Raw genomic sequence first — 18930 nt, 5'->3', positions numbered from 1 at the left:
CTCAGTCCTTGAACATCTTCAAGGCTGAGACTGATAGATTTTTTTAAAAAATAGAGGGATTCAGGGATATGGGGATAGGGCAGGTAATTAGAGTTAGGTCAGAAGATCAGCCATGATCTTATTGAATGGCGGGGCAGGCTCGAGGGGCCGAATGGCCTACTCCTGCTTCTAATTCTTATGTTCTTATTTTTTGAATCTGAGCCGCTACAAATGTGTTTTATTTATTATCTTACGTTTGAATAAATAAGCTAATTTGAAGTTATGGGAACTTCACGAGGTATGAGGTTACTTTTGCTTCTGAACAACAATTTCTAGATGTTTGCTGCTGGAACTAGGAACAGTTTGTTTCACTATGCAAAACAGTTGGTCCATTCTTACACTTTATATAACTTCTTAAGAACAAATGTATTGGCTGTACGATTGAAACATTTCTAAAAGAGGGTCTGTTTCTAACTATCTTGTGAGCTGACTTAAAGGTGAACTGTTCTCTGGGGAAACCCCGTAACCTTCAAGAGATGGATTGTTGTCAGATTAGTGTGTTTCTGGGATTTTTAAGGAGTTCGTTTTTTTTGATCTTCAGATACAAAAATCACAATCTCAACGACGGTCACATTTTGCTACAAATAAAACGAGCTGAAGAAAGATATGCCTTTAAAGCAAACAGTAACACCCTGGCTCAGCATCATTGATCACTAAACTGCAATGCCAATGGAATGAGAGAATGTGGATTCAGCCCCACAATGTCCTGCATGCCTGTGCTGTTGAGGGGAAGGAAAATAGTAGGAGGGCATATCCACACAGCATGAGGGTTGAAAAAACAAATCATGCCCTCCCCTCCTCTTGCACTTTAGACTGCCCTGATCAAGAGAGATAAAGAAAGACATCTTGGACTGGGTCACCTGCCTACCTTCTCAACCAGGTACCGCATTGTCAGAGAGGCCAAAAGAAACAGGAAGGAAACTTAAAAGTAAAATTAAAAGGGGAAATGATTACCTTTTACTTTCCCCTCTCTTTAAATTTGCATACTGTTCCACAGGTGGTTGCAATAGCCAAGAGCAATGATGTCAATTGCTGTGCCCTCTCTGCCCTTCTGTCTGAGATAATCTGACCCAGCACAGACTAGTGATTGAATTTGAACTTGTATAGTTCTAAATGGCTCAACAAAGCACGACATGGTGCATTTTACCCACTGAGACATCAGGCAACTGATGTTTTCATTATATATACTAAGGTTTTTTTTAAAAATCGACTATTTTTTAATTTTCATTGTCAGATTATCAGCGGTGGTGTCAATTCAGTTCATTAGCAGCTTCCCTAAAGAGACTTTACAAGCACCTCAAGCAAGATTAACCCACGTATTGTAGTATTCCTGTACAGTAGCAACACCACGGTCACTCTGGTCTACATCACAAGTGCTGTGGTTGAGAAACTCTTGACAGAGAGAATTATTTACCATTTACCACAAACCAGCCAACAGTCTGTTATTGAGCCAGTGAGTCTTGGAGGCAATATCCACAAAGGTTCCCATTGCACCCTTGGCTTTTTACACAGCCACGCAAGCTGCAGTACAGCTCAGCCCATTCAGTTTAGAATCACTTTTAAACTCTATACACCTAAGCCAAAATGTTATTTTAATTAATCCCCCTTCAAGGTGAACATAGTTCAAATTCAAAATATTGGTTCAGTTTAGGAATCCGCAAGCTGCCTTACTTCAAAACAATTAGTTTAATCCCTTATGAGTTTACCTTAATGCCAATGTACTTAATACAGTTTGGTATCTTGGCATTAACCCCAACACCCCTCCTCCTCCCCCCCGCCCTCCCTTGCATACTGGCTCTGCAAAGCTGCTGCTAATTGCTATGACTTTGTTATTCCTACTTGCCTTGGGAAGGCTTTAATGGAAATTGTTCATATTGTTTTTTTTTGACAGATGAATCAGGTACGGAACAAACACAGAGTTGCAAAATTAAACAATTACAACCAATTTTGGAGTACAACTGTAAGGATTTTCATCTCTTCAATTATGCCAGGTCAAGGGATTTGACCTTGAACAGTGGCACATGCATAGGATAACACAATGTAAATAACTTTTAAAGAGAAACAAGCAGGGTAAAATAATCATTCCTTCAAGCGGAAACATTAAATTGGACTCCCATTTTATTTTTATAGGACCCTAAAGACCTCTATTTTTCCTCACTCCGTTACACAACAACATATACTAATATGCTCTAATGTTTAAGCAGCATTTTAGATAACTGGTGATTTGAAATTTCACATTATATAATAAAAATAATCCTTGTATTTGGCGTACCTCCTTATCAAGCATCTCAAAGTGCTTCACAGAATATACTATAAAGTGTACTTTGTGGGCAAAATTACGCTAGGTACAAGGTTTGTGCTTAGATCATGTCTGCCTGAGCGAGCTTCTAACCTGGGCTGCACCCGGGAAGGAGAGACAAAAGGGGAGCAAGAGGTGGAAAGAGTAGGAGTGAGCAGAGTTCTGAATGAGACTTTGTGCACCTTGCAGCAGCTGCTTTACAATGTGCCATTGGCAGAGGCCAAGGAGCAGACTTGCTATCTTTTTCACCACAGGAAAAACCAAAGAGAAGATGGGAAGAATGTAAAGATTATGGGAATGAAAAATGCATCATTTAATAACAGTTTTCATGTAATAATTATTGGGCAGTAGAATAGATGGGAAGAGATTCTGAAGATACAGAGCAGCAAGATTGTGAAGGGATTCAATCCACTGGGAAACCAGCGAGGCTTTGAGCCTAGCGAAAATTAAATGCGGAAGAGAACCTGGTTTGGGAGAGAATACAGACTGTGAAGATTTGTTCCATATGGGCATGAAGTCTGGATGGGGGCAGTAAGGGAGCACTAGAGGGGCCGAACGCATTGACTAGTGTTTGGATAGATTGGGGATTAGATTGGACAGAAGCAGACAATGTTCTGGAGATAATAATAATAACCCTTGTATTTGATATAGTGCCTGATCATGTCTTCGAGACGTCTCAAAGCACTTCACAGAATATCCTTAAAGTGAGTTCACTGCATATTTTGTGGGTGAAACGCAATAGCCAATTGCGCATAGCAGTGGCCCACAAACAGTTGTGGATTGAAAGACCAAATTATTGTTATTATTTTTTTGAAGAAATTATTACCCCTGAAAAAGCGATCTACCAATCGACTAACAACCGGATTCCTTCTTACTGCTAGGTAAACAGAGGCGTGTGGAGTAAGGAAACTTGCCCAACGTTTCGCCCTGAGAGAAGGGAGTCTTAGTCAAAGGTCATATGTAAATGTGAAACATGACTGAGAATCAAACAAAACACCCAAATTACACATTGGCTCAGTTAGGCAGAGTGAGCAGCCAGGAGTTTGAAGGAGTTGGATCCAGAGGGAAGAAGGTGCTGGCAATAGCTAAACATGATGTACTGCATAGTTATCAATAAACAGAGGATACAGATGGCATCATAACATCGCAAAAGGCATCTCGTGTTAATGAAAGAAAACAGTCTTAGGTTTAGTAAAAGTTAACCGCTGGTAATTGGGAGAGCTCAGATCTGGCGCTCCCAATGATCCTCCATCCTTGACACCTGCTTAATGCTTTCCTTGTGTTTTACATTTCTTCTTGGTTCTTTACACACTGAGAAGTTATTTTTTCAGAAAATTACACAAGCGGAGTTATGCAAGCTGATGTAGTCACATCTTTGCATTTTTCAAGATGGCTGGTGCTTCACATTGTTCTTCTGTAGAGCAATTACTCTGCCCACGCTAAGCTTGCAAGTTTTTTTAAAAACTGGTTAAAGTGATAATTAGCACTGAAGCGAGTTATCACATGGACAGAGGTTGTAACCATTTGGGGTTTAACACTAAACTACCTTGAGGTGGCAGTGCAAGCCTCCCGAAGATTGGGCCTCGCACCTCCTTCTCTTTCACACAACAATTGGCTTCCATGTGAGTTTTTTTTAGTTTTGTGTCAATCTGGTCTATGGAGCGGCTGTTAACTTGATTTATTTTGGTTCATTCCCAGACATAATGTGGTGAAGAAGTGTGATATTCAGGCTCTTGTTGTCCACAGATAAGTTACGAAACTTGAGGCCTTGAGGCCCTCATTGTCCCTTTTTGCTGTGAACGTGCTATTGGATTGTGGCAACCAATTAGTGACTATCTTCTTTAGGGATAGGGAGAGATAAGCAGGATCTCCTTAGAGCTGAACTGGGTGAGATATTTGGCAATGGAATGTCAGAATCGAGCCAGCCCTCTGTGGTGGGCTCGGTAGTCTGGTTCCTGAGCTAGGTGGGTCCACAGTACTCCAGGGTACTGTTGATGACAGCACAGCTAGACTGACTCATCTGCAGGTCCTGAAAGGGCCGACCAGTCACTGGGGGCAAGGAGTTATCCGACTCCACTCCTGTTAACTCTGCAAGCCAAAGCCCAAACGGGTAGGGTGGTCCTAGCCGGATAAGCGAGAAGCTTGTGACAGATTTTGCTGTATTTAATAAACCAAGAATTTGGTGGACAGTCAATTTACAGTGTATCCTGTGTGGCGCTTTGAGACATCTCAATGACGTGATAAGGCGCTATATCAAATGAAAGGATTATTATTATTATTATTACATGCTACCAGTGCATTCGTCCTCAAAATACAGGCTCTTCAGGTCCTTTGTAAACCATTTTCTGAAAACATCCTCCCAACGTGAAAGGCACTATACAAATATAATTTTGTTATTGTTGTTAAGTCTAAATAATAATATATATATATATAAGTAAACAATACTCTTATTGGCAAATAAGAAAAGTATATAAACCACATGTTTCTCTGACACCCTTTGATAAATAATAATAAAAATCCTTGCATTCGCTACAGCACCTTTCACATCAGGAGGACATCTCAAAGCGCTTCACAGGATTTTCTCTGAAAAGGAATAACTGCATTTTGTAGGCAAATGAGTGGGTGTAGAATTTACAAGTTCGAAATGTTACAGCCGGAATAACTTTCTAAAAAAGCTCTTTGCTCAAGACAGCAAATTGAAAGAGAAGTGCCCAGCCCTCACCTCCCCTCATTACTGATTCCCGTTGGTGTTCGGACTCTGCATAGAATGCTTTGTGAGATGGCCTACCATAGCAACGCAGCCCCTTTAACAGGCTTTCTCAGTGTCTCATTCCTGCAACTTGCTCTCAGGAGCTTTGCCAAGCCTCTCACTGCTGTTTCCCTCTTGACTGGAGAGCTGGGCGTCACTTCTTTTGAGACAGCTTTGGTCCCTCTTCCCCCAGATTAGTCTGTCTTTGACCTCTGCAGCCACATGCACATTAGACTGATGCCTATAGAAATTCCAGCCAGTCAACCAAAACCCTGAGGAGCTCTTGTCCTTTAACCCAACCCACTGCTGCACAATGGATTTAACTCGAGTCCCAGATGAAAAGCTGTGAAAATCTATCATTGTTCTCAGTTTCTATAAAAGCAGGCAAGAGATGTTACAACAGGCCCCTGGTGACACAGTCAAGCTCACACGACTTGTAACTCATAATTCGGCCCCATTTTTTTTCAAACATAAATATCTTACCGGCACATTTTACAAATATTTGTGAAGACTACAACGTTTATTTAGCAATTATATTAGATAAACCAATTTCAAACTCGCATAAGTGGTGACTAATGTTGATTTTGCCACCTTTATCTTTTTCCAATTTTCGCAGCGTGGTAGACTACAGTAAGTGGTGCTGTTTGCTATTGCTGGACCTCGGACCGTGAGTATTAGTGGACGTAGAAGGAGCAGCCACCCTGATGATATATCCTCACCTGATAGCCATAATGGGACAATAGCTCCATCCCAATCTAAGCTAGATTTGCGTCCGTCTTCTACAGGTGAAAGGACAGCGCAGTAATCCAATACACTCTATAAAACTCAATTCAATTGATAACATTGATTAACTATAGATGGCAAAAATTCTATAACAAGTAGATTGGATTATTACATGTGGTGTTCGCAAGAGCATTGCAATGGGATCAGTCTGTTACAGGATGGTTCTGACATTATGCTGCTGGGGAGGAGGGATGGGGGGAGGAGAGAGAAATTGTTAACAAAGAAATATATCAAATAGTGTGCTTGAAAGCAAAACCATGCAATTAAAAATGCTGATGTAAAACACATCAGATAAATCAAGTCAAGTTTAATAAATCAGAAACTACTGACACCTGTTCTCTAAACATCAATAAAACCTTGCAGATGGATTACTTTATTGATTTCTCAGCTGTGTGCGATAATGAGGATTTCCATTTAATATCATTCCAGCACTTAACAGTACAGAGAACATGAATACTACTGCTATAAAACTGCCAACTCTTCCTCCTTAAATTCTCTACCTCACATTCCACAGCATCACATATTGTTGCTGTATTTTACCTCATGGGTTAACTAAACACAGACTCATTTTAAAATTATCATGCCAATAAAAGGCACTGCTCAAATTGTATGGGCGAGTAGCCATCCCTCCAAAATTATCACATCACCATTTGAAATAAAGTTGGGATTGTATTTATCTTCATGTGATGTTGGGTGGTCTCCATGGATGTGGAAATTTACACCAGTGTGCAAATAGTACATGGGTTAGAAACAGTACACGAGTGTGCAAATGGGACATGGTGTGAAAACAGAACACGAGTGTGTGAATAGTACATAGGTGTGCAAACAGTAAACAAGTGTATAAATAGTACAGGGGTGTGGAAGCTGTATACTGGTCTCAACAACAAAAACAACTTAACGATAATACTAATTCCTACATTTGGTATAACGCCTTTCAAAGTGTTTCACTCGATTTACAGGGTTTGTAGTGACGATATTTTAAGAGCTAATTTGTGCTTATATTGCACCTTTCACATAGGAAATACACTGCAAAGCGAATTAACTGTATATTTTGTGGGCGAAACGCGGCAGTCAATTGCGGACAACCGTGTCCCACAAGCAGTCGGGCAATGAGTGATCAATTTATTATTATTTTTTTTGAAGGAATTATTACCCCCGGAAAAGCGATCTGCCAATCAATTAACAATTGAGTTCCTACTTACAGCTAGGTAAATAGAAGGGTGTGGAGAAATGAAACTTTCTCAACGTTTTGCCCTGCCAGGAATCAAACCCAGGTCTCTTACTTGCGAAACGAGCACTCTAACCACTGAGCTACATGACTCCATACATCCATCCATCTAAATTGGATTTAGAGAGACGTGTGCAGGATAGATTATTGGCAGTAGACCTTTAGACGAGTTGGAGATTGCCATTGAGAGCACTGTCTGGCAAGCCTCCCTCGGCTTGTCCACCCTACCCATTAGGGGTTTACCTTGCCAGGTTAAAAGGAGCCGAGCGGGAGGACACCTATCCTCAGTGACCACACTGGCTGGTTTATCATCAGCAGTTCCTTGGAGCACTGCAGACCTAGCTCAGGAACCGTACTATCAAAACCACCACAAAGTGGGGACTTGATTCCAACAATCCATTGCCAAGCTCATCACTTTGGAGCCAATTCAGCTCCAAAGGAGATCCCCCTTCTCTTCCCCCCAACCTCACCAGGAGGACAGTCACTAATTGACCATCTGTCATCTGATAAGAGCAGCTTTGAGCCCTCACTGGGTGAGAGGCAAGTACCAGGAACTTCCTGCAAGCTTTCTGTTGAGCAGCAACACAGCATGAAATGTGTGAGAACATTTACCATCATCTTCCTACCAACAACTCAAGCACACATCCCTTCCCATTGAGTGATGGTACTGTACCTTGCAGCTACAATGGAATGATGCATTGAGCAACAATAAAACCATAAAGACGTGAGAGCAAGCTGGGCTGAGTAGGTATTCATGAATTTGGCAGAAATTAAACCTCCTGAGGCTATCTTATGCTGATCACTAAAAATACCAATCTTTGTGTCACTTGAAGTTTGTTTTGTTTTGACATTTCTCCCACATGATCATTATCAATTCAAGCACCTTGAGACATCCTCCCAACATAAAACATGCCATATACGTGTGAATTGGGTTGTATAATTGAATTGTATCAATTATTACCCAATGTGCATGACTATATTTTTCATGCTTATCTTGTGTGGAGTCCTGTAGCTCAATGGTTAGAGCCCTCGCTTTGCAAGCGAGAGACCTAAGTTCAATTCCAGGCAGGGCGAAACTTTGGGCAAGTTTCCTTACTCCACACGCCTAATAATAATCCCTCCAAAACCAATAATAAATTGGTCATTTTCAATCTACGACTGTTTGTGGGACATTGCTGTGTGCAATTGGCTGCCGTGTTCGCCCACAAATATACAGTCAATTCACTTTACAGTGTGTTCTGTGCAGCGCTTTGGGACGTCCTCCTGATGTGAAAAGCGCTATATCAAATGCAAGGATTATTATTATTATTATCTTTTTTTATTGCTCAGGAAGTATACTGCAAGTCAGCACTGCACAGCACAGGCAGCTTTAAAGTGTGCACTGACAAATTGTATTAATACACAGGCATCTTACTTTAATGCCCCCTTTGGGATCCAGGCTACAACCAAATTACAGTGTGGGGTGTATCTCACTGAAGGGTGCAATGTGTCATTTGTCACTAAAGTGAGTTTCTAGCTGAAACCTTGCATATTGTAACACAAGGCGGTAATAAAACAGAAACCACACTTTAGATGATCGCATAGCAATTGCATTGGTTAAAGATTCCCATAGTTGACATAATTGTGGCTTCAAACAGGAGTTTCCAAAACATAAGTGATGCTGTTTCAAAATCCTGTCAAAAATCTTGTGAAAAAGCAGGAAAATTGTGAAAATACGTGATGCAGATGCTGCAGATTAATGCACATTCCACATGATTCTTTAAAGTAAATATGACCATTCACCCACAAATACACAGTCACTCCATTTTACAGTAAATCTTGTGAAGCGCTTTGGGACATCCTCCCAACATAAAAGGCACTATACAAAATGCAAGGATTATTATTATATACAATTTTAACCATCCATCATTCTGGTAGATCCCCATTTTAAAGATGCCTCTTGGTATATTATCTGGCAAGATTATTGCTGGATTTGCAAACAGTGTTTAAACATGTACCATGACATATGTGCCAATCTTACTGAAAGAGTAAAATGATTAAACTGAAGATATGGTATGTGACATAATAAATATGGCACAAGTGAAATTGCCCAGACAACTGGTAATTTGTCAAAATTACCTGTATGCTTTATTAGATGATGCCCTTGGCATAGTCTATTTATAATCCTAATTTGGATTTTAATTTGAATAATTTATAACAAACCAAGAAACAGTAAGTACATTATGTGTGCACAATGGGATAGTAGAGGGGTCAGAAGAAGGAGATTGTCATTGGGGGGGGTTGGAGAAGAAAAAAGGATTTTGATGTCTGTGTTGATCATTCAATGAACATTTTCTGTCAAAATGAAGCTTTGGTATTTGCAACAGAATTTGCAAAGCATTTACTGATATTGACTCTTGCCCATAACCAGACGGGCACCACAATCAACTGGGAATTCTGCTCTGACGCTGTCTGATGTATCCATCCTTCAGAGGAGACGTTAAACCGAGGGCCCCATCTACCTGTTCAGATTAAACTATTAAAGATCCTATTGCAATGTTCGAAAAGATAAGATAAGAGAGTTTCTCCCTGTGTGCTGTCCAACAACCCCCGAATAAAAAATGGTCATTCATTTCATAGTTGCTTGTGGGATGCTTCTGTGTGCAAATTGAACACTACCAAATACACACAGTCATTATGTTTACATTATAACACTACTCTGAGACCTCAAATCAAAGTTGGATCAAACTACAGATGATAACATAACATGTAGGAGCAAGAGTAGGCCATTTGGCCCTTCGAGCCTGCCCTGCCATTCAATCATGGCTGATCTTTTAATCTAACTCCAGCTAATAACCTGACCCTGCCTTATCCCCATATCCCTTCATCCCTTTTGCAATAAGAAATCTATCTATCTCAGTCTTGAATATGTTCAAGGACTGAGCGTCAACACAACAACAACAACAACAAGATTCCATTTATAGAGCGCCTTTCACGTCAGGAGGACGTCCCAAGGCGCTGCACAGTTGGGTCATGACCCGAGCAGGGGGGAAATGGTCAGGGTGAGGGGAGGGAAGGGAGGGAGAGAGGAGGGGGGAAATGGTCAGGGTGAGGGGAGGGAAGGGAGGGAGCGAGGAGGAGGAAGAGAGTCGAGAGGGGAGCTGAAGGCACGGTCAAAGAGAACAGCCCTTTGGGGTAGTGAGTTCCATACATTAACCACCCTTTGAGTGAAGAAGTTCCTCCTCAACTCAGTGCGAAAGGGTTGGCCTCTGATTTTAAGGTTGTGACCCCTGGTTTTAGTTTCTCCAACCAGGGGAAACAATCTCCGACTATCTACTCTATCATGCCCTTTGATGATCTTATAGGTTTCTATAAGATCCCCTCTAATTCTTCTATATTCTAGAGAATATAGGCCCAAATTGGTCAGCCTATCCTCGTAACTCATCCCCTTCATCCCTGGTACTAACCTAGTCAATCTACGCTGCACCCCCTCCAAGGCAAGTACATTCTTCCTTAAATGAGGAGACCAAAACTGGACACAGTATTCCAGGTGTGGTCTCACCAGGGCCCTATACAGTTGCAGCAGGACTTCCCTACTCTTATACTCTAATCCTTTCATAATGATGCTATGAATTTTTTTAAATAGCCCGAAAAGGCCAAACCAATAACAGACCATTGCATTCCATGGTTACATTCCTAATCGCTGCCCTCTCATTTGATCACACTAAATCCATTTTGAAACAAGGCAAATTTGACCTCTCACTTTTACAATTACTTGAAACATATTTATAAGCAACATTGACAAATCTGCATAAAATGTACAAATGGAGGAGAGTAGCATTTAGCCTGCACAAGCAAATGCACAATAACAACAACATAACAGAATACATTTGTATAGTGCCTTTCACGTCAGAAGGACGTTTCAAGGCTTTAGACAGTTTGCACCCGAGCTGGGGATTGTAATCAAGTGCATGCCGAACAGAGGCACAATATGTGATACATACAGAACAGAATAACTTGCAACGTTGTGGGACTGTGACTAGTGTAAGTACAGTAGTAACACTATCTGTTTTTAACCACTGCAGAAGAAATTAAGTTAATGTGGGCAGCAACTATTCCAGCTGGAGTAGAAAACCTCTTGTTCTACCAGCAGCAATGGGTAGACTTAAAGGGCAATTTTCTGAGGGGGATGTTCCCAACTGATTCAAGATACAGAGCAACCCAACAGTTATGGTCACGGTAATTATTTAACAGCATACGCCCAACATTTGACTCTTAACTGATCAGCCTCAGAAAGTATAAGTGATCTGAGTTGTACATGTAAACCTATCTGAACCTCACCTCAGCGAGAATGGCCCTATGATGAACTCTTATGAAGTACTGGCTGAATGAATGATTGAATGCATGATCAAGTGAACAGCCCTGATTTGTCACTTAATCCTTTAATCTCTTCTCATGCTGTTGCTACATTCCTGCTCACTCCCCTGTATCACTTTATTTTACACTTCAGAACAGGTCAGTATCCTTCTCTTCTTCGAATGCTATTCCTTTTACTTCATAATGGGTTTTGTTTTGAACCACCCAAATTTCTGCCCCAAAAATAATTCAAGTACAACAACAACAAGATTACATTTGTATAGCGCCTTTCACGTCGGGAGGACGTCCCAAGGCAATGGACAGTGTACAGCAAGTACATCTGTTAGGGTACATTTGTTGTTAGATTTGAGGTTCCAGTGTATGCTTTGCATATTTTAAATTTTCATCAATTACATCTTGGAAAGGACAATATCTATCAACTGGAAGTATGTACACGCATTTCATATGGCATCTTATCATGTCATCAAGATGTCTTAAAGCACTTCGCAGGGATTTTATTGTATAGTGACTGAATTTTTAGGTGAATGCTGCAGACAATTTGCACACAGAAGTGACCCACATACAGCCATGAAGTGAATTTTAATGTCTCTAAATCTCAAACAGCATCTCCTTCTGCTGACCAGAAGGGTGTCACACCGAACAATTCCAACATAATTTACTTCCATGGCAGGGTTCCCATGGATCGGTGTGTTACCATAACTGGTATTAAAAATTGCAACACTTCAAAATGCTATCCTGCGTGAAGGGCGCTATATAAATGCAAGCTATCGTTGTTGTTGATGATCAGTGATCAGCAGTGATTTTGTTACAAGTGCCAATGTTTCAGGCTAGATATTGTAGACTGGTCAATAGAATTGACAGGTGAGGTAGGAGCAGGTTTGTGCTGAATTCTCCAACAAATTGTTAGCTGTCTACTACTACACAAGGTGGTCAATAATTCTTTGTCTCAATACAAAGTCCACTTCCACTGACTGCTGGTCAGCCACTGGAAATTTATAACTTCCTGAGATAACAGAATACTTATCCTTGTCTGTTTGTAGCATCATCTGAAACCCTTGATTGTATTACTGCCTTAGAACTCTAATGACATCCTGTTTCTCTGCCATGGCAGGAGGTGAAGACAAAAGCTGCTTGAAATCAGTTAAGACAATAGCAGTAATGTTGCCACACTAACACAGAGTTAGGAAGACGTGAAGATTCAGTAAAGAGTTAGTGTATGAATCACGTTAGATGCAAAATAAGAATATTTAGATATATAGATAATAATAATAATCCTTGCATTTGACATAGCGCTTTTTATGTCTTCTAGACATCTCAAAGCGCTTCACAGAATATACAGTAAAGTGAATTGACTGTATATTTGTGGGCGAAACGCGACAGCCAATTGCGCGCAGTGGTGTCCCACAAACAGCCGTGGATTGAAGTGACCAATTTATTATTGTTTCTTTTTTCTTGAGGGATTATTATCAGGTGTGTGGAGTAAGGAAACTTGCCCAAGGTTTCACCCTGCCACGAATTGAACCCGGGTTTCTCGCTTGTGAGGCGAGCGCTCTAAGCACTGAGCAATAAAGATGGGGCGCAGATTGGAAGAAACTTTTAGTTCGATGCAGTAATAAAATGTACGATTTGAGTTATTATAATATCGAATGCTTTACGACAAATGGCTGTTGAAGCGTCCTGGCCAATAATTCCCCCAAATAAAACTGATCATTCAGCTCATGGGACACTGCTCTATGCAAATTGGCTGCAAATTCATCTGCACATAATTTTTAGATGTCTTGACGATGTGATAAAGTGCTATATCAAATGCAAGGATTATTATTATTGTTATTATTATCATCATCAACAGCCACACTTCAATTGACAAGTTTAAAGCTTAGTAGCTCTACCTCAGTCCATAACAATTTGGATACTTCATACTCATGACAGGACCAGCAACTTAAAAACTATTTAAGAGATCTTAAAGAGCTGCAGAATTAAACTTAATGAGGTGCTATCTTCATAGCAATGTTTGACAAACCTATATTTTAGGGAAAGAGAATAACGGAACATCTTCTTTGTCACAACAAATTGCATTTAATGCAACATACATCACTGAGTTACATTTTGTTAAAAAAAGAATTTGCAAGAGTTTTGCATGAAGAAATCATCCCTTTGATGACATGTGACATGTCTTTACAGCTTATTTACTTTTTAGATGACACAAATAGCTCCTCCCTAAGTAGTCTAATAACAATAATAGGCTCATGGTGAGGGGAGTGTGTTAGGAGGAAGGCTTGCAATGTAGATATTGAATGAAAGATATACATTTTACAGCAGGAGCACTTTATCCAAAGGAAAAAAACATGTAATTCAATCTGATTTTTAATCAATAAAACAAAGGAAACAGAGAACCTACATGTAACTTCTCAAACTTTTGCTTCAAATCAGTACAGTAGTATCTTGGTGCAGTTTTTAAAACCATATGAGCTCTCTATTCACATACTGGGACATGAGTTCATCAGTTAAGCAAGAGGGTTCACGTGAAATACTCAGTACTCAGGAGCTAACCCCCCTTAGGGAAAGCTAAGTCATGCAACACATGAAACTGTAATAATATTCACTATTTTGCTTTGCTTAGCTGATTCTCATGATTCCAACCCACCTCAATATACTATCTGTCTTTCACTCCAGATCCCGGTTTCCTGCATTACACATGTTATAGTAGACTTCCAAAGCACAGGTGTGCTTTGAAACTCTTTGATCAGACTTTTATGGATGAAAGCAAACTGACCTAAATGGCTCTGATTTCAGCTGCCAGATCTTCCTGTCTGATGACGTACCCTGTGTTTTGCGACTAAGGGTAGGGTTGCTAGTCTGAAAGTGTAACTGGAGCTAATCATTAGACAATAAGTGAAGAGCAGTGACAGATGGCTGTCATCTTATCCAGAATCATCATCATCTACTTACAGCGGCTCTACCAATCTATATTCCCACTAAGCAAGCTTTCCTGTCACACAGGACAAACTAGGCAAAAAATCCCAACAGCAGTTAGACCTGGACTATCAGGCCTGCTTCCACTTATCACGTGGCTGGTCTTGTACAACCAAGTTTATTCTATACCATCGCACATATTTGTTACATGCAACAAACCCAAGTGATACGACTTTTAAAAATAAATTAACACTAGTGTCATCATCAGTGAACATGGCACTTGGTGCTGGTGTACAAAGTGAGATCAAATTTGCTATCCATGTAGTATTTAGCACATTGAAAGGGACGGTACCTTGTGAAACAGCACTGTAGTGTGCTCTCTATGGCAACGTCAAAAAGAACTGAAGAAGTATGTATCAGGGAACAGTACAGGAGGATATAAGGGTAGATTGCTGCATATTTCAGGCTCTAAACAAGAGCTGGATCTCTATTTAGTTGTCAGCCTGTGCCAAGCAGATTTAGTGTCCTGTTTCATGTACCATCTGGATTGAAATAAGACTGGATTTGACATTGCAAAAAATATGAAAGAATCAATTTAAAAATGACGTTGGCAGTATAACCCATTTTCAACTTCCACAACGTCAACTGCAAACAAAGCAGCGTTCCTGGTGATATTCAGCGCCTTGGCACATCCTTCCGACGTAAAAGGCGCTATACAAATGTAATCTGGTTGTTGTTTGTTATTTCATTTTTGAAGTACACACTGTTCAACTGGACGCCGTACTTTAATTTGTATTACTTTCAGTGGAGGCAGAAATTGCACAACACATTCATACACAAAGATGCGCCAGCATGATTGACATTCCGATGGCATCATTGTGTCACCAAATCACATCTGAGACAACTACTGTACTTCTAACCTTAGTTTTAATTGAAACCAGGGACCACAACAATGGTTCAAAAACATTTGCACTGCAACAGGTGTGATTGTTTGATTCAGTATAGTCACACGCTGTACCCATTAAGGCAGGGTTGTCCAACTGGATTTCATCCCTCCACTCCAAACCCCCCCTCCATTTCATCTGGCCTAGCCGCTCCCTCCACAACCCATAAATGTTATGTTTCTGGAAAGGGAAACACAAAAATATTGCTTTTGTGACCCGGGAATGTTTCTCAAATAGGGTATCCGGCCTTCAGCAGACAATAGGTTGGACCACCCTACTCTAAGGCAACTCTGCAGAAAAACTCCCCTACAAGGGGGAAGGAGGAACACTCACCCACTCTCCCCCTCTCCAATTTATTCAGCCTCTGCTATTTTTGCTAAGTTCTCCAATCCATACTCTCCTTTACTTGATCTCCAGTATCTGTTCCTTACAAAGGGACATACGTTTGCATCTGGCTCTTCAAAGAAGCCCTACTGGGCCAAGGTTGCTGGAGAACAGTGCCCTACATTTAAGCACAATATTGATGTTGTGTGAAGTGAAAACAGGAAGCGTTTTGATCATGTAACTCCTTTCTAACCAATCGCATCTGCCACACATTTGATGCAGTCCAGTCTTTCCAACAAACTTAACATCAAGAGCTCAAACAATCCAGTCCCTTTCTCATGAATCCTCCAGGTACTGTATTGAGTAAAAAAAAATGAAAGTCAGATTTCTCCTTCAGCAGAGCTGCTAACAGTATCCACATGTTCCATCTTGAATGTCAAAATGGTTTAAGGTTCAAAGTTCATTTGTTCTGATCTGTAATCCGCAGAATACTGCTAAAGATCTGGTGCAGGATTCCAGCACCGCAAGACATCTGCACTATTAGAACTGAGAATTGTGTGGCCAGAAACTCCCTTCCTGAATGTCTGGTATCACTTCGAAGAGTGAGTCTTCTACAGTGATATCAAGCTGGAGAAAGCATCCTGAAGAATGTTCTCAATGGAGAGTTTTGAGAATGAAGGGCAACTTCAGGACAGACACCAGGAAGTATTTCTTTGCACAAAGGATAACTAACAGCTGGAATGGGTTACAAGGAAGGCTAGCAACGACCAGGTCATTGGACTTATTTTGGAACTAGCTTGATGCTGTAATAGCAAGACAGTAAGGTGCATATTCAATAAGGATGAGATAAAATGGACCAAAAGAACACTTTTCATTCATTCAAAACGTTCCTGTGATCTTGTGAAATGAATGACTTTAGCTCGATTTGTGAACTTTGAGTGCTTTCATTTTGGAAGCCGTGACATCCAGTGTTCAGAGTGGCTACGAGTGGGAAACTCAGACTAGTAATTGATTCCAGTTTATTTGCGTGCTTTCCAGCAGCTGTGATGAGTGAGGCTGCATTCAACTTTCCAAGGGAAAGAGAATGAGACTTCACCCCATTTCCTGGTTGCTAGTAAGAACTACAGCAGCAACAACATGAATTAATATAGCACTCATCCTGTAGGATAACACCGCAGAGTGGAGGGGGAAGGAGTGTATGTAACTCATCCCGAAATAAACAACAATAAGGGGTCAAAATCATAGTATTACCACAATACATTGTATTCTTTATATAACAAACCAGGTTACAGTTTATTTTGAACCATCCACACCCACACACCCACCACTCCCATCCCCCCCCCCACACACACATACACAAGAGTTCTGGTAGCAGCCGAAAGCCAACCGGCACCATCTTTGTTTTTGCTGCCTGTGATCAGGGCCTTTCTGTTCCAATATCTCCAAATAATGCCACATTTCCTGACTGAGTTACATTGGTATCCCAGCCACCTGGACTGAAAACCACATGAATTGGCTATCTGCCGTGTGCTTGTAAACAGGAGATTTTTGGCTTGCATATCATCAATTTCATAAGGACACAGAGTCCCTTTCAGAAGATTTAGGACACATTTCCAGATGAGGTCTCTTTAGAAGAACAAGTCTCAACAAATTGGAGTATCATTTCTTTTCACAGCTAAAGGATTGCATTAGTGTCAAAAGAATCATAAATCCTGAAGGTAAAAAATACAAAATAACCACATTTTAATCACTTAATGAAGCTAATTTATACGTTTTTGCATTCCTGGCCCAGATCGTTTTACTAAATTGCTGGAAGCAAGTTGATAATTATTTTCACCACACATGAAATGTTCTTTTCTGGGTCAGTAGACTTGATTTTTTAAATACTTTATTCCCTCCTGGAAAATGAAAGGTGCTCTGCTGAGAGCATAGCACTAAAATAGGAAGATTTGATTTTGGGGGTTTTTTAGTGCAACCATTTATTTTTATCTAATTTTCTACTCACTGGCATATGCACCTGCGCTCCTGGTCTGACATCCTTTTACTGGGGTATGGTTCCACGGATTCACTCTGGTGCCCCCAACAAACTGACCATTCTTTATGTCTGAACTTTAGAAGTGAATGTTAGCAGATCACTCGACTGTATTGACCTCTCCTCACCCAGCTGCCACACATGCACAACCAGCAGAGGGTTACTGAAGAGAGCACATGAGCAAGAGGCCTGACTAATTTTTCCCCTCACTAACCCTGGTAAGGGTTAATCGCCCATTAAAACCCCAACGAAGACAAGACAATTTAGCACAGTGACCGCCTGGTCTACCTATTATAATTAGCAGAAGTGTTCAAGATTTATAACAGAATAATAAACTTCAGCCTGATCTCACCGGCAAAGAGACCAGGATATGCGTAGGATAACTCTGGGAAGTAAGAAATTGAGATTCAAGCAGGAGCAAAATTCAAGCTTGATATTAATACTGTTAGGAACCAGTTTGTGCCCTCGATTTCCCAGATTGTGAATCATCCAGTTGCAGGGATGTTAGCAGGATAAACTTCCAGGAGAGGGTACCTTTAGTCAAGCTGACGCAAAAAAAAATCCAACATGATATGCTGGTGATAGCTTTTGCAAGGAAGGTGCTAGAATCATAGTACAACATTGGTTGCTGTGGCTGATGTCCCCAAGTCCTATGAAGAGCAACAACCCATACCTTAATAGCTCACAAACCAACAAGCAGAGATTATACATGAAATATCAATAAATACACCTTCAACAGGAATTGATTAATTGGTCCATTCAATATTTATTGTTTCACTCGATAATTGATAGTCCACCTGATATTCAATGGTTCATCTGATACTTAATGCATTGAATGGATCTGGACATGCAGGTCACGGACTTCTATCCCTCATGGTACCTCTTGGGTCACTTCAAGCCAATGTTATATTACTTGTCATCGTCAGCGCTCTTCATGTAATCTTTCAATTTGGAGGGCATGATTCCTGCTGCTCACTCACCTTCTCAATATATTAGGAAAGGTTTGACTTACCAATACAGGCATGGACTCTGACTGAGAGCTGCGTCCGCAGGATCATGCTGTGCTTCTTTCCCCTCCTGATAAGACAAAGGGAAAGTTAGTTAGTCGAGTCAGACAGGAAACGGTGATGGAAACCAAGACTCAAAAGCAGAACCAAAGGAAGAATTTGATGGACTGCTGAAGCGTTGAGCCTCAGAGCAGTTTTGAGCATTTTAGAATTTTCTATCAGGGCTAAGTGTATATCTTAGCATCCCTTGCAAACT

The 18930-nt window shown here is 40.7% G+C and overlaps 1 protein-coding gene across 1 annotated transcript in view; it reads right to left on the bottom strand.

Moving 5' to 3' along the window:
* Positions 1 to 18930, bottom strand: part of LOC103176312 (FH1/FH2 domain-containing protein 3) — a 353167-nt gene that overhangs the window by 290894 nt on the left and 43343 nt on the right. Inside the window, 1 exon segment of the mRNA XM_042332021.1 lies at positions 18680 to 18744. Coding sequence (XP_042187955.1) covers positions 18680 to 18744 — 65 coding nt within the window.

Source organism: Callorhinchus milii, unplaced genomic scaffold (assembly GCF_018977255.1).
Source record: "Callorhinchus milii isolate IMCB2004 unplaced genomic scaffold, IMCB_Cmil_1.0 Scaffold2, whole genome shotgun sequence".
In the NCBI taxonomy this organism is placed as follows: domain Eukaryota; kingdom Metazoa; phylum Chordata; class Chondrichthyes; order Chimaeriformes; family Callorhinchidae; genus Callorhinchus; species Callorhinchus milii.
The sequence above is the reverse complement of the archived record's forward strand: the minus strand, read 5'-3'. Positions and strand labels throughout refer to the sequence as shown.